The sequence below is a fragment of the Eublepharis macularius genome, chromosome 10 (assembly GCF_028583425.1).
Source record: "Eublepharis macularius isolate TG4126 chromosome 10, MPM_Emac_v1.0, whole genome shotgun sequence".
Classification (NCBI taxonomy): Eukaryota; Metazoa; Chordata; class Lepidosauria; order Squamata; family Eublepharidae; genus Eublepharis; species Eublepharis macularius.
The window spans coordinates 14,561,316-14,584,977 of record NC_072799.1 but is presented as its reverse complement, the minus strand read 5'-3'; the positions used below and the strand labels follow the sequence as shown (position 1 = coordinate 14,584,977).

At 45.6% G+C, this 23,662-nt stretch overlaps 1 protein-coding gene across 1 annotated transcript in view; it reads right to left on the bottom strand.

Moving 5' to 3' along the window:
• Nucleotides 1–312: 312 nt before the first annotated feature.
• Nucleotides 313–23,662, bottom strand: part of FGF5 (fibroblast growth factor 5) — a 51,097-nt gene continuing 27,747 nt past the window's right edge. The window contains exons 4-5 of the mRNA XM_054990389.1: nucleotides 16,168–16,271; nucleotides 313–666 (exon numbers count right to left, since the gene is read on the bottom strand). Of these exons, the coding sequence (XP_054846364.1) occupies nucleotides 313–666; nucleotides 16,168–16,271 (458 nt within the window). The remainder of the gene's footprint in view (nucleotides 667–16,167; nucleotides 16,272–23,662) is intronic.

Here is a 23,662-nt window from a genome sequence, read left to right as displayed (position 1 = left end):
TGTTCAGCAACTGGAAAGCAGAAAGATAAGGTTGAAAATTAAGGCAAAGTCCCAAATGCCTCTCCGTTCAGTTGAGCTCCTTTGGTGCTCTTCCCCACAGAGAAATGGAATAGTTACACTTCATTTTTAAACTTCTCCAAAAAAAGGAAAAAAATGCAATTCAAGTCGGCTCAGCCCCAAAATGAAAGCAAACCTTCCTAAGGATCCCCTTGTGGTGTTTGCCCCAGATATCTGCTCGACTCTCTGGAATCGCAGACAAGCACCAGCTCCCAAGAAAAAGAACATTTCTCCGTTCAAGAGTTCAAGCCATTACTATCCAAAGCGAAACTTGAGTCTGTATTTAACTGGAGGGGAGTTCTTCCGAGGCACCGGCATTGGGACCTTTGGCTTTGCTGGGATGACAACAGGTGGCTTTTTCTTTTCAGGGACGGTGACGGTAAAAGAAAGTTCCGGAGGTTCTACTTGTCTGAACCGTGGGAGGAAATGAGTAGAAAGGTGCTGAGGTTTCACTCGGGGACTACACCCACGTTTGGCTTTGCCTCTTTTGTTCAAAGCCACGTACCACTCTCTTCCCGTTTTTTCAGTCCGGTAAACCGCCGAGGCGTACGTGTTATAGCTGTTTTCTTGAAACCGTTCCCTGAACTTGCAGTCGTCGGTAAATTTGGCCTAAAACAAAAATTGTGGGAAGTTAACAAAAGCATTTTTCATTTTATTGGGCCACAAGATATTGATAACTTGGCCTGTGCTTCAGTTATGAGAGGCATTTGTGCTCTGCCCACCACAGGGATTTTTTAAAATGTTATTTTACTTCACTTATAACCTGCCTTTCTCCCCAATGGGGGCCCAAAGAAGCTTGCGTCATTCTCCTCTCCATTTTTTTCCCTCACAACAATCCTGTGAGGTAGGTTAGGGTGACAGATGGTGACTGGCCCAAGTTCACCCAGCGACAGGGGCGGCGCAAGGGTCTGCCATGCTCGTGGCCGGCTGGGCACACCCGTGCGCGGCCTCCGAGCTCTCCCGCTCGGTTGCCTGTGCTGCCGCAGATGCCTGCCCGCGGTGGCTGCGCCTGGCCGGGGGCTTGTGCTGGCAGCGGCAGTGGCACGGGGTGGGAGGGATAGGAGGCTGGTGCTTTGTGGCGCGCACTCCCGCCCGCCGCGCCTCCTCCAGCGCTCCCTCCGGCACCCCACGCCTGCGGCCACCACCTACCTGGCCTTAATAGGCGCGCCGGCCCTGCCCAGCGAGCTTCCATAACAGATGGGAGAATCAAACCTGGGACTCCCAGATCCTAGTTTATCACTCTAGCCACTTCCCCATGCTGGGTCTCAGAGATAAAAGGAGAGAGAGGCCGTCTGACTTACGATTTTATGATATGATTTTAATTGTTTTTATATAATTATGTATTTTATTAATGTTGTACCCCGTCCTGAGCCCGCTTGTGGGGAGGGAGGGCTAAATACCAAATAAAGTAAAGTAAAGATACAGTGGATTAATTCATATGTAAATTTGACTCCGTCAAGCTGGGACTGAATAGAGACTATGAATGGTTATCTCATTATCAGAAGTAACTGACTTCCTTAACAGAAGCAAACTGATCTCCATATCAGAAGCTACTGTTTGCATCTACTCCGCCCTCCCCTCTCCACCTATATATCTGACCAGTTTCTTCTTGCCCTCCATGCATCTGACGAAGAGAACTGTGATTCTCGAAAGCTTATGCTACAATAAAGTTGGTTAGTCTTAAAGGTGCTACTGGACTCTCAGTGGATTACAAAGATGGCTTTCCGTTGTGATTGGAAGAACATTCTGGGAGATAAAGGGTCTTCCGGAGAAGTTTCTTCTATACTACTGGCAGTATATAAGAGCCTACCATGGAAATACAACCATCTTGTTTTTCTAATGTAATTGTGACCTGACAGAACAGCATACTATGTCCTTTGTTGGATTCGACCTTATTGTCTCTTCTAATAGTCATAGTACCCATTTCTATATAAAGCCAGTCAATGGTATTTCCTGGACCTACTAACTGAGATTCTGTTAACTGAAAATGCTTGGAATTGAACATAAGAGTTTTCTACATTCGGGGTTGTGTGTGTTCTATCACAGTTCAGCAGAGTCCATTTTGGGTTTGGGGCAGGCTTTGAACATTTTGGCTGTAACTGGCAAAGGGCAGTGTTAGCTCCACTTCTCACCAAAGAGAATAGGAACTGACCTTTTAGCAGGTTAATTGCTGATCCTTTGCTTATAACAGTGTGGAGAACTGGCCAGACTTCTTCTCTGGAAGGGACATAAGTTGGGATGCGGGAGGGAAGGAATCCAATTTCATATGGGGCAACTAGAAGCTCTGATGGAAAATACAGTCATGTTCATGAAGGTGACTAGCTCTAGGCCAAATAAAGATGACAGGGGACTCATGCTTAGGATTTCTTAGAGTTTTTTAGATCAAAGTATGGGAAAGAGGTTTGAACTGGATCGGGGAAGCCCTTTTTTTTTTCTTGCCCCATTTTCCTGATTCAACCAGCCACCTAAAACCTCCCTGCCAAAGGGAGGGAACTTACAAGTATCAGTGGCAACTTCCATGTCTCCTGCATAGCAAATAGTAGGGGGGGGGGTTGAAAGGGGGGATTTACAGTGCAGTCCTTAGCAGAATTACACCCTTCTCAGTCTATAGAACTCAATGGGCTTAGAATGGTGCAATTTAGTTGAAGACTGCGCAGTTAATCAGGGAAAGAGTGCAAAGAGAGAATTAAACACCTAGTGCCACTTTCCCAATCCAGCTTGGAGGCCCTTCCCTACAGTCGCTTTGATATAAAACAAAGAGCTAGATTTTATCTCCTTTCCGATATAAAACCAAACCAAAAAAAAAATGCCAGTAGAGATCCCGATCTTCTACCAGATATCTAGTCTGGCCTTCCAGTTTCAAACTGTTCGGAAAGTCCTCTTCATGTCTAAACTTCCCGATAAGTTGCCCAGTTTTTTTCCATGAGTCTGCAGAAACAGAGTTTCCCGCATGACTAGCAGAATGCAAGAGAAGGAACAGTCACTTAACCAGCCATAAAGGGCATAGAAAAGTACACAGCTCACCGTATTGATGCTTCAGATCTGCAGCAAAGCCAATTTTAGCTTTTTGTGAAAGCACATCAGAGTGTAGCATGTATTTTCCTAATGGAAGAACTGACTACGGTGACAAGTGCTCATTTATCAGACTAGTGTGGCTCGAACGATCAATCTGCATGAAACATAATATGCGCACAAAATACTGAAGTACTAAACACTAAAGCTACAGTAGCATGTTCAGCTCTTCTTTCAAAAACAAGGCTTTTCCCTTATTTTGCAGCGGGTGCTCCCAGTTCCTGCTTGCAGAGGTATTAAACATCTGAAGGCTAAGCAACAAGGAATGGCTGTTGCCTTAATACTTCCTTTGAGACATTCTCCAAAGCATTGGCTAGCCTGGGTTGGAAAGAGAATGTGGGAATAAATGAATGATCTTTAGTCTGATACAGCAGGCCTCATGGGATTGAGTTCTGTTGTGGGAAACCATGAGTAGAGATGGGCATGACCTGGAAAAAAACTAAACCATGCGGTTCATGGTTCGTCAAATTTCACGAACCATGAACCACGAACTTTCATGAACCTGCCCCTGGTTCGCGAACCAGTTCGTTTGGTTCGTGAAAACATCACATCTGGGTCAGAAAATCATCGCTTCCGGGTCAGCAGAAGGTCACTTCCAGGTCAGCAGAAGGCCTGCAGGAAGTCCATCCCCTGTTGCCTAGGAAATTGATTGATTGGCACCAGGCTGTCTGCAGTCATGAACCAAAAAACGAACCAAATGAACCAGCCTAAAGTTCATGGCAGTTCGTCAGAAATGGGATCTGACGAACTGCGGTTCGCAAACCACGAACCGGCCTGGTTCATGCTTAATTTGGGGTCGTATTTTGGTTCATGCCCATCTCTAACCATGAGCTGGTGGAACTCATGTCTCATCTTATCTCACAAGGAGAACTTGACTTCTGAAAGCTCATACCCCGGAAATCTTGTTGGTCTTTCAGGTGCTGCTGGACCTGAATCTTGCTCTTGTCTTGCACACCAACAAAGCTATCCACCTGAAACTGTCTTATCTCACATCATCTGATCTGCCCACCAATACATTGGTCTCATCTTCTCACAAGATGCCAGAAGCGTGGGAAAATGATGCAAGATATGTTTGCACATGATCTCTGCACACTTCTTCGTCAATTATGAAGCCACCCTTGTGAAATACACATCTAAGCCTGACATCAAACTGATGTTATTTATTTAATATAGGTTTCCCATCTTGCCAGCTGCAAGTCTGACTCATTGGTGCATACAATGAAGCAGCAGACAGGATCCCAGGGAGATTTCCATGTGTGCAACAGTCCCAGCTTGTGCAAAAAGTACACTTGCATGAAGTCAAAGCGACTGCCTCCCAGCAATTTTTCCCCAGGCCGGTTTGGCCAGGGATCCTGATGGTGTCTTGCCATCTTCTGGGCATGCAGCAGAGCTCACTGGGGGTGAGGGGGGGAGGTCTTTGAGAATTTCCTGCATTGTGCAGGGAGTTGGACTAGATGATCCTGGAGGTCCCTTCCAACCCTATAATTCTATCCCACTATCTTTTCTGCAAGCAATAAGACATAGCTCACGGTATCCACTCTTACAGTTTTGAAAGCGAATTAAGTAAAACCATATGAACTGTATGTTGTACATCTACTTGCTCCATAGGCACATTGTTATTTTGTTTAAAATTATATTCAAAGACAATATGCTGCTGCAGCCTTTGTGCTATTGCTTGTACTACTACTACTAATATTTGATTCATATACTGCCCTTCAGGATGACTTAACACCCACTCAGAGCGGTTTACAAAGCATGTCATTATTATCCCCACAACAAAACACCCTGTGAGGTGGGTGGGGCTGAGAGAGCTAGAAGCTGTGACTGACCCAAGGTCACCCAGCTGGCTTCAAGTGGGGAATCAAACCCAGCTCTCCAGACTAGAGTCCTGTGCTCTTAACCACTACACCAAACTAGCAGGACTGTCCTAAGTGTATGTCCCTTTACATTCACTCCTCCAACCAAGTACGTGTTCAACATTGAATTTTGTGGAGTTTCAACATAGGAAAGCTGCTTAAGATTTGAGGAAGCCGAGCATGTGAGTTCGAACAGAATTGTCCTTCCCACCCCATCCCAACCTATAGTTTCCCACAGCAACCTGGCTTTCATCTCTTTTTGCTTGGCAGGAAGAAAAAACAATGGTTTTAATTAAGCACTTTCCAAATTTCCATCTTTGATTGTTTATCTTGATGGGTCAGGCATGACGAAAGAAGAGCTTAGAGCTCGGCCGTCTGCCCCTCCTCTCCCACCCTCTAGGCAAAAAAACTGAACTAAATAGCTCCTAACAATAGAAGAGAGTGCGGAAAGATAACAGCACTGCAAAGAGTTCAGTTGCTGACTTGTTTGCCATAAATCTGAGCAGACAATTCCCCGTGATTGCCTCCCCAAGGGTTTGTGTATGTGTGTATATATTTGGCACAGAGATGTGTGTCACATCTATCAATACGGCCTCTTCAGCCTGGATAGATGTCAAGGGTCTCTCCTCATTAAGAGCAAGGACTGGAGAACAAGGCAGGTGTTAACCAGCTGAATCTCTGGCCCACCCCATTGCTGTTTATGAGAAACACTTGACCCCTTAGACCTTGGACAAAATGGCATCCTAGAAGCTCTTCCCTCTCTCCAGGGGCCTAGGGATCTTATATTTGTGGCACACTGGAAGTACTCTCAGACTCCCCATTATGACCCACAGACATAAACAGGGCAAGAACTTACTCTCTTCTGAAGAGACATGTTAACTTGTTGTCCTCCTATCTGATACATTCTCTAGACAAGACAATACAGCAAAAGAAAGAATAAATCAAGGGACCGTGGTTCAGTGGTAGAATATTCCGTTTTGCATGCAGAAAGTCCCAGGTTTGATCCTGGGTACCCCCCACTTTATTTTTTCTTTAAAAATTAGGTAACAGGTGATGTGGGAGGGAAGGTGGCACGGTGTAGCCCAGTCTCATCCGATCTTGGAAGCTAAGCAGGGTCAGTACTTGGATGGGAGACCACCATGGAAGACTCTGCAGAGGAAGGTGATTGCAACCCACTTCTGCTTCTCACTTGCCTTGAAAGCCCCAGCAGGGGTTGCCGTAGGTCACTTGTGACTTGCTGGCACTTTGCACACACTCCGCAGGCGATGTGAAGGCCTCTTTCAGAGACCCTGTCTAGCTGCTACCACAGTAGACAATACTGACCTTGTCAGACCAATGAACTAACCTTCATGTGTGTTATTTGTCAATGACTCTCAAGTACCTCTCGGCCTAAGCCACCTTATCTATTCTTAATGGGATTTAAAAAAACGAGATAGCTTCCCAGACCAGTTGGGTGGGTCTTCCTGGTGCAAAGATTGGAAGAAGACTTTGCTGTAATGACACAGACATAGCTGGACAATGAAAACTGACCCCGCCAGTAAACAAAGACCTCATGGGCGACCTTGAGGAATGGGATGGATAATACCAAAGATTTTTGGCAGACCACTTGTCTTTGTAGCTTGGATGAGCACAGGGCTGCAGCCATAACAGAGAGACAACCCAGCTTCTAAGAAGCTATCAGCCTAGATGATAGCGTGCCTCCATCCTCTTTCCTACCCAAGTCTCGGCATTCTAAAATCTGCCTCCTGTGCTGTTTTTAAACATTCACAGTGCAATCCGACGTAAAGTTACTCCAGTCTAAACTCAATGACTTCTATGGGCTTAGACTGGGGTGACTCTTCTTAGGATTGCACTGTTAGAATACTTATTGCCGATACTTGCTAATTGTTTTATTTTATTAGTGGTTTTTTTGATTTTCTATTTTAATGGTGCTCTTGCATTATACGGGTATATTTCTGGAGAGAACTAAAAGCTGCATCTGTAGCTGTTTTGCTGAGAATGCAGAAGGTATCAGTATTTTACCGTAAATCATTATCAGTAGTAACTGCCTTGAGTCTATACACATTATAAATAAATAATACACCCACAATAATGAAAGTAATAATAATCACCATTTAAAAACCACAATAATAGCAACATCGTCTCTAACAGTAGCCTAGAAGTGGTTTATGTTTTCTCCTTCTGTTACTTTGAAATGGACTCCTCATAACAGCTAATAATAATAATAACTGAGTGCTTATATACCACCCTTCTGAACAGATTAGTGCCCCACTCAGAGTGGTGAACAAGGTCATTGTCATCTTTATCCCCACGATACAGCTGGGGCTGAGGGCAGAGGCTTACCCAAGGCCACCCGCTGAGCTCATGGCAGTGCTGCGAGTCAAACCAGCAGAGTGCTGATTCACAACCCAACCACCAAGCAGATTGTTTTTTGTCCATTATAGCGGGCTTGAATTGTTACAGAAAGGGAGAAGATCTAAGGTAAGGTGACAACTTGGTGTGCACATGGGGGAAATCCTTATGATTTGCAGAGATGCTTTGCCTGAAAGGGTGTTGGAGTTACTACTTCTCAGATACCCCCCCCCCGAAGGGTCACAGCAAGAACACTAAAATTCCATCAATTCTGTCTTGGAACCTGCCCCTTGACTGAGCCCAGCTTACAACACACATAAACACAGAAGCTGCCTTGCACTGGTTGGTCAAGGTCAGTACCGTCTACTCAGACTGGGTCTCCAGGGACTCAGCTTAAGGTCTTTCACATTGCCTACTGCCTGATCCTTTTAAACTGGAGATGCCAGGGATCGAACCTGGGGCCTTCTGTGTGCCAAGATGCTCTCCCACTATGCCACAGCCCCTCCCCTAGTATGAGAAGGTCTAAAAATCATTGCTATATGTCATATAATCTACTGCTTACTACCTGATTCAAAGATAGACCTGGTGCAAAGAGCCATATTCACACTTTTATCCTAGCACTTATGCAGACCCGGATAGCCCAGAAGAGCCTGATCTCGTCAGATCTCTGAAGCTAAGCAGGGTCAGCCTTGGTTAGTAACTGGATGGGAAACCTCCAATGAAAACCAGAATTGCAGAGGCAGGCAATGGAAAACCATTGCTGTCAGTCTCTTGCCATGAAAATCCCACCAGGGGTCGCCATAAGTCAACTCTGACTTGAGGACACTTTCCACCATCACACACCAGTACTCAGCTTCCATGGTATAACTGGGGGTGTTCAGATTTTGCCAGGGTGTTTCTAGACAACGTTCCAGACAGCACCATTGCTAGGATTTCTAACACTATTCCAGTTTGACTGATGGATTCCCAATCAAATACTACATCCAGGGGGCTACATCCAGTACCATAGCTGCCTGCTCCGAAGGTCATTGTCCCTGCCTAATCTACGTCTGGCCATCCGGGCTAGAACAAAAAAATGAAAAAAGTATCGAAGGGATCCTGTCTGAGGCTAGCGAAGCAAGTCCTCTGCTTCCTGCCAAGATCTCCGTCGACCAGAAGAGCAAATCCTTTGTCTCTCGGAACATTAATTTTGCTCAACCTCTTTTCTCAATCGATGAGAACAGGACTATTCAACTAGACGGGAGAATGCCTCTGTAAATTTTGCTTTTGTACAAGTTGGGAACATGAGTGAGCCATCCCCCCTCCTTGCTAACTAGAATTCCCTTATGGTATGTCAATTAAGTTTACAGTTGTACTATTAAATCTCTACAATTATTGTATAATTTTATTTAGCTTACAGCGAGGAGGCTGTGGATTTAGGTCTCACCCAGAAAATTGAAAAAGATAAGCAATGAAAACAATTTTTCTTTATTAGATGGGATGTTACGTGGCTTTATGGGCCAATTTTATGTTAATCAAGTCAGCAAATTCTACACTTGTGCAACAAAGAGCCTTACATTATGCAACTGATATCCAGTGGTTTACACTATGGCTGTTTCCACACAGCCAAAGCCTCTGGAAGATCGCATGAAACTCACAAAACGAAGCGGCTTCCTAGCACGATTTCCTGGCGCAATCCCATTTAATGCCGTGATTTCTGACATCATCGGGCCATTAAAGGGGATCATGTCAGGAAATGATGCTAGAAAGCTGCTTCATTTGTGAGTTTTACACAATCTGACGAGATCATACAAAAACGGCCTATATCCCTATGTCCAACTAACACCGTGACATGTTTCAATGTTGCTACTCAGCTACTATACTTTTTTGTGAAATATCTTCACCTCTTTTCCTTGATTGGATTTCCTACATTGCCGCTCCTTTCAACCCTTTTCATTCTGTCTCTTGCAAACTCAACCTGTCGTTGGCATCCTTTCTCCTCTGCCTATGTGTCTTCTTTTTCTGAATCACAGAGTACACAGATTGGGTTTGGGGTACACACACTATTCAGATGCAAGTCAGAGACAAACCAGACAAACCAGACTTTTTTTTTTTTAAAGAGGTTTCTTGGACCCAAATCTTTAAACATCTGCATGTCTAGTTTGGCCCACAGTCACAAGTGAATTACAGGTTCTCCTCAGTTCCTAAATGTGTGGTGTCCAATTTGGATCAAGAGACCATCGCGTACATAGAGATGGGGCTTCTGTCCTCCCCCACCCCCGGTGCCATTTTCCCACCCTAATGGAGTCAGAGGGGCACTATTTGGGGAAACCCACATTTTTCCAACATGCCCAGCAGCACTCCCAGGGGATGTTTTCAGGCTAGGAAAATGGTCCAGTGTGGGGGGCTGAAACCCCTTCCCCATGTGCTCTGCGGTCCTAACACTGCACACTCTGGAACTCAGGAGATTTTTTGGTTTCTGGTCAGTGGGCATTGTCTTGGCCAACTCCTCCCTCGATATTGTACTATACAACATCTGCTATACATACAGGTTGAGTACAAGTTTCTGCCTTTTTTCTCCATTTGGGATAACAGCAGAATTTGAGAAGACAGAATTTCTAAGAGGGAAATAGTGCAGCAGAAAAGCATTGAACCCCTTCCCTAAATGCCATGACACTGATCCAAATCCACCCCACAGCTTCTTTTTAAGGTTAAAGAAACAGAAGCTGGATTCAGCCTTGGTTTTCATTCCATTCCACTCAATTCCCTTTCTTACTATAGCGCCTGTCCTACAATAGCTTTTGTTCATGTAGGTCCCATGGCCCCCAACAAAGCCTTTCTGGGGGTCAAAAGGAACCCCCTGTTCCTTTTGGAGAATCCAAGCCAGTATGGTAAAGTGCAGGAGCAGAGATGGGCACAAATCCAATTACGACCCAAAAAACCCGCACGAACCAGGGTGGTTCGTGGTTCACGAACTGCGGTTCTTGGAAGTTCCTTTCTATGAACTTCCACGAACTGGTTACTGGTTCGGGTTCGTTTGGGTTGTATTGGGAAAGGGACAGTTTAAATGGCCATTTCCCCAAGGAAATGGCCATTTAAACTTTTCCCTGCAGCTTGCAAGCAGCAGGTCCCTTTAAACTATCAGCTGGCAGGCGGCAGGGGGGGATCCCCCCACCCCCTCCACACCCCCTCCACCCCCAGCCCCACACTTAACTTGATGACTCCTGCAGCCCGCAGCCTCCTCCCCCTCCTCCTGCAAGGGGCAGCAAGGCCATTTTTGGCCTCCTCTGCCCCTGCGCAGGCCCACAGAGAGACGGAGGAGGCTGAAAACAGCCTTGCCACCCCTCAAATGGCCCCCGAGTTCCCAACATATTTTGAGCCAGTGGGTACCTTTGGAATTCTGACAGAAGGTGGGGCTGCAACCACCAAATGGCCTCTGCAGGATGCGGAGCCAAGGACAAAATGGCTGCCATGGAAAGGGGAGCTGCAGGAGGCAGAGTTACACACACAGAGGAAGTCCAAGCACAGGGGGAAAGAGGGGTAATTGAAACATACACTTGGAGAAAGGGATGAGAAGAAATAAACATTGTGGTGGCACCTGTTATTTTAATGACAATGTTAGGAAGCCTTGCTGAGTAGGAACCACACCTTGCCCCACCAGCTTTCTAAAAACATTTGGTGGTTACCAAAAAAGGCATTAGTGGTCACCATGTTGGGGACCCCGGTATAACGTTTAGAGTGTCAAAGTAGGATCCGGGAGACTCGAGTTTGAATCCCCACTTGCCATGGAAACTCATTGGGTGACCTTGGGTCACTCCCTCACAGCCTAAACTCCTCACTCCTAAAAAGTTCCACTGCTCAACAAATATTATATAGTTTGCTCACTAACATTTTTCTAAAGATCAAGGACAGATGGACTTAATCAAGTGGAGAGAGCAAGTGAATGGCAAGTGAACAGGGAGGAATACACGTGAATCTGTTCACTTGCCAGGCAAGTGTCATTCGTCACATGTAGCTTGGCTCTCAAGAAGTGAGCTGTGACTCATGAAAGCTCCTACTCTACCACAAATATTGTTAGACTTATAGGTGCTACTGGACTCTTGTATTTTTCTAAAGGAATAGGAAGGGGCTGTGGCTGTGGCTCAATGGAAGAGCCTCTGCTTTGCATGCAGAAGGTTCCAGGTTCAATCCCCGGCATTTCCAGTTAAAAGGACCAGCCAGTAGGTGATGTGAAAGATGTCGAGACCCTGGCCGTTCCTACATGGCTTACCTGAACCCAGAATGCTGCACAGCATGCCAAAAAAACCGCGGAAGATCGCGTTTTCTCTTGCGAGTTTTGCGCGATGTTGCACAACATCACAGAAAACTCGCGAGAGAAAACGCGATCCGCATTTTTTTTGGCATGCTGCGCAGCGTTCCATGTTCAGGTAAGCCATGTGGGAACGGCCCCTGAAGGGCTTCTGTCATTCTGAACAGGCAATATTTACCTTGAGAAATGGATGGTTGGATTCAATTTAAGGCAGTTTCATGTAAAGCAAGTTAATTACTTTTCAGAAAATATGTTCCCCCCATGCACTGTTATTAAGAATTTCAAAATTTCTGTGGAGAATAGGAACTCAATACGGAGGAAAAAAAACAGCTAAACAATTTACAGCCTGATCTTAGCATGTTTTCTCTTCAGTAAGTGCTGCTGAATAAATCTGTGACTTGCGCCCAAGGACGCGTGCACAGGACTGCAGCCTTATGCATGTGGCAGAGAATTTGAAAACGGAGCCATCTGTGAGGGAAGCTGATCACTGCCAGGATGAATATTGCTTCTGAATCCAGTTTTCTTGTTTAAGAAAAAGGAACTGTTTTATAATCCAAATTACAATCACCATCTAAAAAGGAAGGCTGAAAGGGGGAACTTCCAAAGAACTGGTTCCCTTCCCACCAATTCTCTCCCTAGCCCCAAATAATTATGGGACTTAGTTTTTATCTCTGTTTCTGCTCAAATCCATGCCGTTGATATCAAAGTGCTTCCGTGAGTGACAAGCACAGCATTTGCCTCTCCGGACTCATTAGTCCATGAAATAACTTTATCCTGCCAAAGGAGGAAAGAACAACAGATGCGACTTTTGCATTATCGGCATTATTGAGCCCCGTGATCTTTAAACGTTTGGCTCAGGTTTCGCCTAATTTCTCCCAATGATTTGGCTCAGGAGTCAGGGGTCCTAACCTTTCGGTCGAACCTGTCTTAACTAGGGGTCCCTTTATAACACCATATCCTGCTTGCAGCAATTAACCGGGAATCGAGAAAGGGGTTGAATTTCATTTTGGTGGCGGCTGCATCTTGTTAAAGATAAATAACAATATGATTATACATTCCAGGGAGAAGAAAATTTCTGTTCACACATGGCTGTTGGGGTATCTTACCCCAAGCTGCCGTGCTGGAATGGAACAGCCGACACAAGCCGACTCATAAGATACGTCAAGCAGAGCCTACACGTGAAGTAAGCAGTTCATATGACAGAGTACATAAGATAAGTATGGGGTCCACACCCTGTGACAGATGTGACAGGTGCAAGTTGCAGGTTCTCCTCCATTCTTATGTGTGCAGTACCCAGTTTGGATCAGAACCATAACACACATGGAGATAGGACTTCAGTCTTTCTCCATGTGTCATTTTTCCAGCCTCAAACAGTTCTGGGGGTGCTATTTCAGGAAACCCATGTGGATATAAATGGGTTCCCCCACCCAGCAAAATAGCACAACCCTGGAACTGTTCTGGGTTGGAAAAATGGCACCTGGTGTATGTGTGTGGAGGGGGGGCTGAATTGCCTTCTTCAGGTATTCCAGGTCCTGATCCAACTACTAGAAACCTAGTATAGAATCCTTGGGCCTAATCTCTTACAAACAGACTTCAATTCCCCTATCTAAACAAGAGATATCTCTTATTAGAAGTTACAAAGTAGAACTGCATACAATGAACTCTTAATTCTCAGTCTTTGAGATGCATTATTCTCAATGCATTTTCTTCTAGCATATATTTGCATCTCTCACATTAACAGCTGGGTCAGCCAACACTTGTCTAGTCCCAAACAGTTGTGGGGAACTACCAAGAGTTCCGCCATCTTGGCATCCCAGTATTCTTTGAGCTGCAATCTCCTTTCATGTGAAGCACAATCAACTCAGAGGACCTGTACAAACTAAGAGGGTACACCAGAATCCCCCGCAGTCTTGCATTTTGTCAGTCTGTAGTGGGTAAAACTCCACCCTTGGCCCTAATCCCCTGCCCTCAATGATTTGAGGAGCAGGAAGGAAAAAAGAGAAGGGGAGGAATAGCATCAATACTGATGTTGTAGGAATTCTCCCCATCTCTATGGCAAAGACCACAGAGATAGAAGGAATTTCTACATTGTCAACTGGATGTGACTTCTTGGTAAAGGGCTAGAGAACATGGCTGTTTTCACACGTCTTACTGGCTGTGGAAAATTGCACAAAACTCCTGGAACAACGGCATCTTCCTGGCGTGATCTCCTGTCATGACTCTGGTTCATAGTGCGATGATGTCAGAAATGATGGGAAATCGCACCAGGAAGACACTGTCATTCTGGGAGTTTTGTGCGATTTTCCATGGCTGGTAAGATGTGTGGAAAATCGGCCTAAGTCACTTCCAGGTGATGCTCTAGGAATCCCCACCATCTTTATAGTTTTTACCATAGAGACTGGGGAAATTCAGAGAGCATCACAGAGGATGTTACATTACCTCCCCTAAATCTCCATCTCCCCATGCATTGCCCCCAAATTTCCTAGCATTTGCTGATGCCGGATGGCTACCCTAGTCCTCTGTGATAGTTTGCAGGGCTCTGATTTGCGCTCTCATTTTGGGCAGGATGCTCATTTAGCCCAGTGCTGCTTTCACCTTCGCCAGACCCAATATGAAGAGAGCCTATGACCCATGAAATGTTGGGGTACTCTCTCCCCCTTTATTCACCAATTCCTCCTTAGCTACTCTCCGTAGCCTAAGCCCTTCCCCCTAAACAGGGCTACCAACATTTTGCTTTTAAAAATATTAGTTTCTAGACAGGCTAAGACAGGCAGAGCCAGTTGAATCAAAAATGAAGCCAGCATGTCAGATTAGGGGTGGGGCCAGAATAAAACCTGACAGGTTGGGGGTGGAGCTAGAACAAAGTCTTACAGACCTGGGAGGAGTTAGGACAGAATTTGGATTTTTCTGTTTTTCCAGTTTCCAATACCAGTTTCTTGAAAGAACATAGTTTTAATGACTGGGTGGGGAAAGTAATAGCTGGTTGGCTATCCCACCTGTGACAGCCCACAAAACTGGAAGCTTAGAGCCAAGTTACAAGTGCCGCCTGACACAGGTTGGACACTTGTCAGCTTCCCTCAAGTTTTGATGGGGAATGTAGGCAGCCTGGCGGAATGTTGGACAAGTGACAGTTGAAAAGTCCACTGGATAGCAGTTGGAGAGCCAAGCTGCAAGACCAGGGCGCCTACATTTCCCATAAAAACTTGAGGGAAACTGACAAATGTCCAACCTGTGTCAGGCGTCACTTGTAGCTTGGCCCTCAGCCTGTTTATTTGAGAATATGATATGAATCAAAGCAAATACCACAGTCTTCTCAGTGCAAATATTGAAATCTCCATCCTGGGTTCTTCAACCTTATTTTCATCTTAGGTTAAGTATTCAAAGGAAGGGTGGGGTTTGGAGTCCCATTTATCCACCCAGGACAGGGAATCACCCCTGAGCCCCAACTTTGTGCCCTTCAAGAATTGAGGAGTAATGCTCTTGGAATTCCCCCTAGTCTCTATAGTAAAGAGAGACCAGGGGAAGAAACCTACAGCATCACCTGGAAGTGACATCACATCCTCCCCAAACTCCAGCATCTCCAGGCACTATCCCCCAAATCTCCTGGCATTTGCAGAGGCAGCGTGGAGAACCATAGATGGGACCTGCCTGCATGAGCCAAACACAGTTCACCAGCTTTGTACTGTATTCTATCAAATGCCTGACAACCTCCCCATCACCAAGCAGGGTTTATGATGGACCCATGTGGGTTCCAGAAAATCCTGTTGCAGGCAGACCAATCTGTGCCAGGTTTTCTCCTACTGGAGCAATAGTGTGGAGTGCACTCGGAGAGGAAAAATCAGAGTGTATTTTAGCTATGTGTCTGGATACTATGAGTTTGTGGACAATTCAAAAATTCGAGCCACTGTGTCTGTGATTAGGACCGATTCACCTTTTATGAAGCCCGGGAGGACGTTTGATCCAATGTGTTCTGGGATTTCCATGTCCCCCAGGCATGTTTCCCCAGCAGGACACATGCCGACTCCCTGGGGCCGTTTCTGGTTGGGAAAACGTGTTTCTCTTCTCTGTGTGCTCTTATCCCAATCTGAATGGGGGCCATGTAGATCTGGGAACCACAGAATTTCCCAGAACACAACGGATCAGAATTCCTTATAGGGGATACAAGGGCTTTGTCAGGTATGAATCAGTTCAGGCTCCCAGTGTACAGAGACACAATATCCACTTCCATTTTTATATCCCGTGCTGGCAGCAATACCAGCCGGTTTTTAGCATCCTGGTGGGTCACCGTACATGGCTAGTAAACTGCATTTGGCAAGGTGCTTCAGAAGTTGTGCAGGCCTGTGATGGAGTATTTGCAGACAAGAGAAAGAACTTCACTCTTCTCTGAATTTTCGTAAGATCTGCAGAATCAAATCTCACAGGAGAGTTTACCCCTCTGGTGAGCAGCAAAAGTTGCCGCAACATTTTTTGGGTTTTTTGGCAAATCACAGAAACAATTTAACATATCCTGTGGAAAGGCAGCAGTGATGTTCTTTTACTTACACTTGCATGGAGTTTTCCTTTTTTTGACATCGCTAAAAATTTGTTGCTGAAAACTCCTCGTATTCCTACAATCCCCTGAGACACAGCAAATATTTCCAAAATACCTAGGATGACAGAAATCCCAAAATAAAACACAATTCGTTTTTCACAGCGCTGCAAAGACAAAAAAAGAGAGAAATCTTATGCATTGTCTTTCCTTTAAAAAAATAATAATTCCCTAGCTTTGTCATTTTAAGCTTAACCAGTGATTTCATGGTTGATTGCTTCTTGCTGGCTGCTCGGCTTATCTGAATATACATTTATTTATAGACGTCCTGAAGTTTTAAAGGACACAGCCCACGTGGGATGGCGAGGGGGGATTTAATGATTGCTTACACTAGAGTTATCCAACTGCCCTCAACAGTAAGGCATCAACAGAAAACTTATGGGAGAAACAGTGTAGTTAGAGTACTAGACTAATTCCTGAGGAGACCCAGGTTCGATTCCCACCCACTCACCCCCGCCTAAAAGCTTGTTGGATGATCTTGGGCCAGTCACTCACTTTCAGCCTAACCTACCTCACAGAATTGTTGCGAGGATAAAATGGAAGAAGGGAGACTGATGTTGTAAGTGGACTTGGGTTCTCCTCGACAACGAAAGGGGTATAACGAACGAACGAATGACATGAAAAAATGAACGACACGAACAAACGAACGACACGAATAAATGACATGAACAAACTAATGAATGAATGAATGACACGAACAAATGACATGAAGGAAGGAAGGAAGGAAGGAAGGAAGGAAGGAAGGAAGGAAGGAAGGAAGGAAGGAAGGAAGGAAGGAAGGAAGGAAGGAAGGAAGGAAGGAAGGAAGGAAGGAAGGAACTAACTGACTGACTGACTGACTGACTGACTGACTGACTGACTAACTAACGGCATGTCCAAAACCAGGGAGGGCTGTTGAACCGGGACTCCTTAAGAGACAGAGCTATATTTTGGAGCAATATTTTGTTCTGCCCTTTGTATGCAGAGCCCAGAAATAAATTTCTTGGTGAAATCTTTAAAAACATTGATTCTTTTCCTGTGGTGGAAAAGCTAACTGCCTTTCTTTCCAATTTGGATCCGTACATCTCTTATAAAATAGCACAGTTTGCCTTGGCAGCTAAGAAATCTGGGCTCAAGCTGTGCTTAATGTCTGAGACTTCTTCATCTGTGTATAATGAAGGTGTGAATGTATTTTAATGTATGTTTATATGTTTTTAACATTATCATTTTGTCATCTGTTGTTCATATTTTACTTAGGTGCTTTATTTGCCTAATTGTGATGGCCACATGCAATAAACCTGGTTCTGATTCTGAATTTCAGCCCTGGAACTGTCTTTGACAGCAAGGCTTAACCTCAGAACCTTTCCAGTAATACTGTAGGGAATGGAGGAAAAGCCATCCCTCGATACATCGATGTAACTTCTGGGTGAAGACATGAACATGATGTCACTGTATCGAGCAACGCTCTAGGAATTTCCCAAATCTCTATGATAAAGACGATAGAGGTTCGGGAAATTCCTACAGTTTTGTTTGATGCGGTGAAATCACTTCTGGGTCTTCACCTAAAAGTGATGCAGCTGCATTGAGTCTTCCCTGTTCCTACCCATTTCCTTCTCCTGCCACTCTGGTGAGCTCAGGCAGGAAACAGGAGGCATTGCTGGGAGTTAGCCTGCTATAAGTAGGCAAATAGCATGCCGAGTCAAGTAAGTTGTGTTTGGGCTGGGTTTCCCCGCACAGACCACAATGGCAGTAAAAGAAGAGAGCCTTTTTAAAAATTGCTGTAAATAGGGAACTCCTCCCCTCCCTTTCTCCTGCCTCCCAATCCTTTCTTTCAACATGCTTTTGAAGGGGATGCATTTCGCTCTCGCCTTTTGCTGCACTCAGAGGGCTACCAAACTAGGCAGAAAACAGATGCAGATTGACTTTGAAGGTGACGAAAGGTGATTCGGAATCTGTGTCAAGAAAGAACCAGTCTTAAAGAGAGAGAAAGAGAGAACAGCAGGCGTTCTTTCCACATAGAGTCCTGCTCTATTCTGCATCACCCCCACTGAGCTAGGAAAGGACCGAAGGAACAATCTAAGCATTGGTTGTTACGAGTTCATTATGTGAGAGAGGAAAGGCAGAAGGAAAAACACAAATTGGCTGACAGTGGGCAAGGAGCATTATTGCTCAGTGCAGAAAGCTTGAAAGCAAAACTGTGTATTCAGAATCATAGAGTTGGAAGGGACCTCCAAGGTCATCTAGTCCAACCCCCTGCTCAATGCAGGAAATTCACAACTACCCCCCTCCCCCACCGACACCCTCAGTGATCCCTGCTCCATGCCCAGAAGATGGCAAAACACCTCCAGGATCCCTAGCCAAACTGGCCTGTTGAACTGTTTCATTCCTCTGCCCCATATATCCCCTCCCTATAAGCGAAGGTGGGAAGGGAATATGGTTGCCCACCTCCAGAATTACAGCTGATCTCTAGACTACAGAGCTCAGTTCTCCTGGAGAAAGTGGCTGGTTTGGAGGGTGGACCCTATGGCGCTATACCTGGCTCCTTGGGTTGGGAAATTCCTGCAAATTTGGTGGTATCACCTGGGGAGAGGTCCCTCCCCAAACCCCACTCTCCCCAAGTGACACCACCAAATCTGCAGGAACTTCCCAACCCAGAGTTGGCAACACCAGAACAGAAAGAAGCGGAAAGCTCATGACTTGGGGATCTGGAGACAAAGGAAGCACCAAGTTCATCGTCCAAGAACTGTTTAATCTTCATGGAAACGCCGGATCTCTAAGACTAAAAAGTCAGGCTAGAATCAGACACTGTGTAGAGGTAGTGATATTTCATTAGAACTCCTGCCTCACATCCTTAACTAGAGACTGCAGTTCCACCCTCTGGCCAGCTGCATGGGTGGCGCTCAAGACCAGGGGAGAGCAGGCTAGAGGGCCTCACCTGGCAAGGTCCCACGGTGGCGCAGAAAGCAAGGGGCATGTGTCTGGATGCCACAGTCCCTGGTTTGAGATTCCCTGTGTCTTCCAAGGAGCTTAGACTGGTGAACGCAGTCCCCAACAGGAGGGGAAATCTGCTCTCCTGTCACTACATGCCTTCATGTGATGAGACAGGGTGAGCAAATTGTCACTTGTCTAGGAAAGGACAGTGCAGAATTGCAAGTTGCCTCTCTCTCTCGATGCATTTTGATCCTGCCTTTAACCCAGTGACTTTCCTCCCCTTCCCATTTTATCCTCCCAACAACCCTGCTGAGGCTGAGACGTGTGTGACTGGCTCAAAGTCCCCCAAGCAAATTGAGATGGACCCAGGTCTCCTGGCCACCACGATGAGATGGAGCCAGCTGCACAGCTGGAGCCCGGTGCTAGGCACTTAATTCCCAGACCCCTGTGGGCCCAATTTAGATTGGGATCATAGAGTGTGAGGAGAAAAGGTCTTAGCTTTCCTCCCCCTTCCATACCATTCTCCTGACCTGAAAGGGCACCTGAGAATTGCTGCTTACTCTGCGAGTAGGGTTGCCAACTCCAGGTTGGGAAATTCCTAGTAATTTGGGGGTGGAGTCTCAGGAGTGCAGAGTTTGTGGAAGGGCCTCACTCCCTTCAAACAGCAGTTTTCTCCAGAGACACTGATCTCTGGAACCTGGGGGATCAGGGAAGGCAGCATGGTATAGCCCGATCTCGGAAGCAGGTTCAGTACTTAGATGGGAGACCACCAAGGAAGACTCTGCAGAGGAAGGCAATGGCAAACCACCTCTGCTTCTCCTTTTCCTCGAAAGCCCCCTTGCTGAGGTTGCCAAAAGTCAGTTGTGACTTATGGCAATTTGCACACACAGTCTGGAGATCAGTTGTAATTCCAGGAGATCTCCAGGCCCCTCCGGGAGGCTGGGAAGCCTACCTGTTGGAGAAACTCCCGAGCAACCATCAGTGTATTCAAGCTACCTCCCCTGGGTGCATAATAGCTTCCAGGGACCATTGCAGGGCAGGCAAACAGCAGGAAGAGGGGACTGAAACCTCTTCTTGCAAGCCAAAGTCCCATGCCAAACCAGGCCTGTCTGTGTGTGCTGGGAATTCCCACAACATGGCACAACGCCCACTTGGGAGGTCATGCGGACATGGTAATGTGTTAATTGTCCTTAACACCCTAACACTCCAACCATTCCATTACGCCAATCTCTAGCCTGTAGTTCCAGGCAGTGACTCAACTGTCTCTCTAGGCTGAACCGGATGCTGAGAGAGAACCGATCTCAGCGCTTTTTAAAGGCAAGCACCAGCGGACTGGAGCCCTGATTTAGGCCACTATGTAGGACAGGAGTGGTGATGGTGTTGGTGGTGGTGGTGGTGGTTAATCCTTCCCTGCACAATTTCATGAGTCAGTCCCCTGCCTGATCCTGTGCTGTTATAAAAATGGGAAAGAGAAGGACAACTCTCTCTAGATATAGATATAGATATAGATATAGATATAGATATAGATATAGATATAGATATAGATATAGATATAGATATAGATATAGATATAGATATAGATATAGATATAGATATAGATATAGATATAGATATAGATATAGATATAGATATAGATAGGGCTTTTTTCTGGGAAAAGGGGTGGTGGAACTCAGTGGGTTGCCAGCACAGGGGGCAACTCTTGGCGGGAGGTAGTACCCCTGGTACCACATGCATGTGCGCAAAGTGCGCGCATGCTCCCAGGACTGCACAATGATGTCACTTTGGGTCAGCTGGAACAAGGGGGAAGTTTTTAAAAGTTTAAATTGCCCTCTGTGAAAATGGTCACATGGCTGGTGGCCCCGCCCCCTGCTCTCCAGACAGAGGGGAGTTTAGATTGCCCTCTGTGCCGCTAGTGGAGATCAGGGGGCGGGGCCACCAGCCATGTGACCATTTTCAAGCGGTGCTGGAACTCTGTTCCACCATGTTCCTGCTGAAAAAAAGCCCTAGATATAGATATAGATATAGATATAGATATAGATATAGATATAGATATAGATATAGATATAGATATAGATATAGATATAGATACCCTGACCTGGGTAGCCCAGGTGAGCCTGATCTCATCAGATCTCACAAGCTAAGCAGAGTCAGCTTGGTTAGCAATTGGATGGGAGACCTCCAGTGAAGACCAGGGTCACAAGGGCAGGCAATAACAAAACACCTCTCTTAGTCTCTTGCCATGAAAACCCCACCAGGGGTGTCACCATACATCAGCTATGACTTGAGGGCACTCTCTACCACATAGATATAGATATATTCTCCTTCTTGGGCTAAGAACAGTCTGTGTGTGTGTGTGTGTGTGTGTGTGTGTGTGTTTACGGGGGGGGGGAGGTTGGTTTTGCTTGACAAAGCCATGCAGAAGGATTGAATTCCTCCTACCTCTGTACTGCAACCCTGACCTGAATTAGGTCTTTGGAGAGCAGCCTATGAAGAGCAGATCTCCACTTACGGATCATTCTGGATCTCTTCTAGTGATCCCCAAAGTAGGACCATTAAAACAGTCATTAGGCATATGGCAATGATGTAAAGCCAAATGCATTAAAACAGAGGAGGGAAAAATCTTACTTTTCATACTCATGATTTTGGCAGGGTCAAAGGGGAGCAAGAGATGCCAACATGCATGAATGACTCCCTTTGCCAAGCATGTACCAACGTTAAGGAGGGCATTGCTATTTTTACGGCTAATTTTCAGAGTGCAAATATTTATGGATACAGTAAAGAAATGAGTGGATAAAATAAGAAGAGATTTGATGCCCAACAGCTGGAGGAAGATGGATAACTCAGGCTAGGCACTCAACGAGAAGAGAACAATGTGGCAGAATAAAGAGGCTGAGAAAAATGGGGTGAATAACAGTAAACTGCTGACACAATAAGCTTGTTTCAGCAGGAACCGCTCGGCAGAGGTGCGCTCGCTCCCGTCCTCGCTGTGTAAATAAAAGGCTTGGTTAAAAAGCATCCATTCCTGGGTGATGTATAAAGACACTTCTGTAGCGAGAAGATGGTTTTCTGAAGACAGTTCTCTCGTCTGCTCCCGAAAACCCAATTATACGGGAATGATTCCGCTGAAGAACTGGGGCAGCCCGTAAGTTCATTGACTTCGACTCTCTGTCCTAACATCAGACCAATTCTTGACACCCTAATCACCACCTTAATGCAGCTGTATATTAAAAAGCAGAACCATCCCTCCTAGCTTGTAAAGTATTTTTAATGCTATATTATTTCTGATTATTGAGTGAACCTTGTAATATAGGGTCAGGTCCAGTGGAGGTATCTATCAAAGAGCAAGCCCAATAGTTCACCCAGGGAGAACAGTCCAGGATTGGTTCTCTGGGATCACTTGGTGAGCAAGACTATTGTGGACTTTGGAAATATTCTCCTGGCTTGAATGTCTTGCTTTCCCCTCCTCTGGTCCTGAGATCTACTGATTGGGGAAGTGTAGAAACATGGGCTGATATGCAGAGATCTTCAGGCCAAGCCAAATGGTACCTAACAATCTCCTGCATAAAACATGATTGTAGCCACCACTGAAGCTTTTCTTGATGAAATAACACACAGAAGTCAATGAGATTAGTTTCCAAAACTTTTGTACTCAGAGATGTAGCAGGTTGGGGGAGGGGGGGCTGTAGGAGCTCACTCCTTACTTTTTCCCTTATAAGTATCCTGCTTAGTTGATGAATTCGTCAAAAATTTTGATGGCATTTCTCCAGTCCTGAACAAAGACCTGGGGGTCCCCACTAGAGGTGTTAATTGGTTTAACAATGCTAGGAGAATTCAATGTCATCAATCACAGCTATTGCCTATTACCTTTCTTTGTCCTGCCCTTTTTCCATGGAATCTTCGAAGGAATCCTAGGAGCAGGTTTGGCTAAGCAAGAATGACTGGCCCCAGGTTTTTTTCTGCGGGGACTTCACTTGATTACATGTTACTTTTTATGTACTAATGTGACACCCCATTACTTCTTGCTATCCATGGTCTTTTGACCCTACCATTTACATTTTTCTTCCTCTTATCCTATCTATAAGCTTCTACCAAGAGAGGATCTGTCCTGATTTGAATAGCCCAGGTGAGCCTGATCTCGTCAGATCTCAGAAGCTAAGCAGGGCCAGCCTTGGTTAGTAACTGGATGGGAGACTTCCAGCAAAGGCTCAGGGTTGCAGAGGCAGGTAATGGCAAACCACCTATTAGTCTCTTGCCATGAAAACCCCACCAGGGGTCGCCATAAGTCAACTCTGACTTGAGGGCACTCTCCTCCACCACCAAGGATCTACCGCATGCATCTGATGTTGTTCATGAAAGCTGATGCTAGAGTTTTTAAAAATCTGTTAACCCGTTAGGTGCCTACTTATTTTACAATGTCTTGTGGGTTTCCTGTAGTTCTTGAATATCTGAAAGTATATCAAGTAAATGTAACTCAGCCACAATTATGCTAACTGGAATCAACTCTTGAGGTTCTGGCTCAGAGAAAAGTCCTTCCTAAAC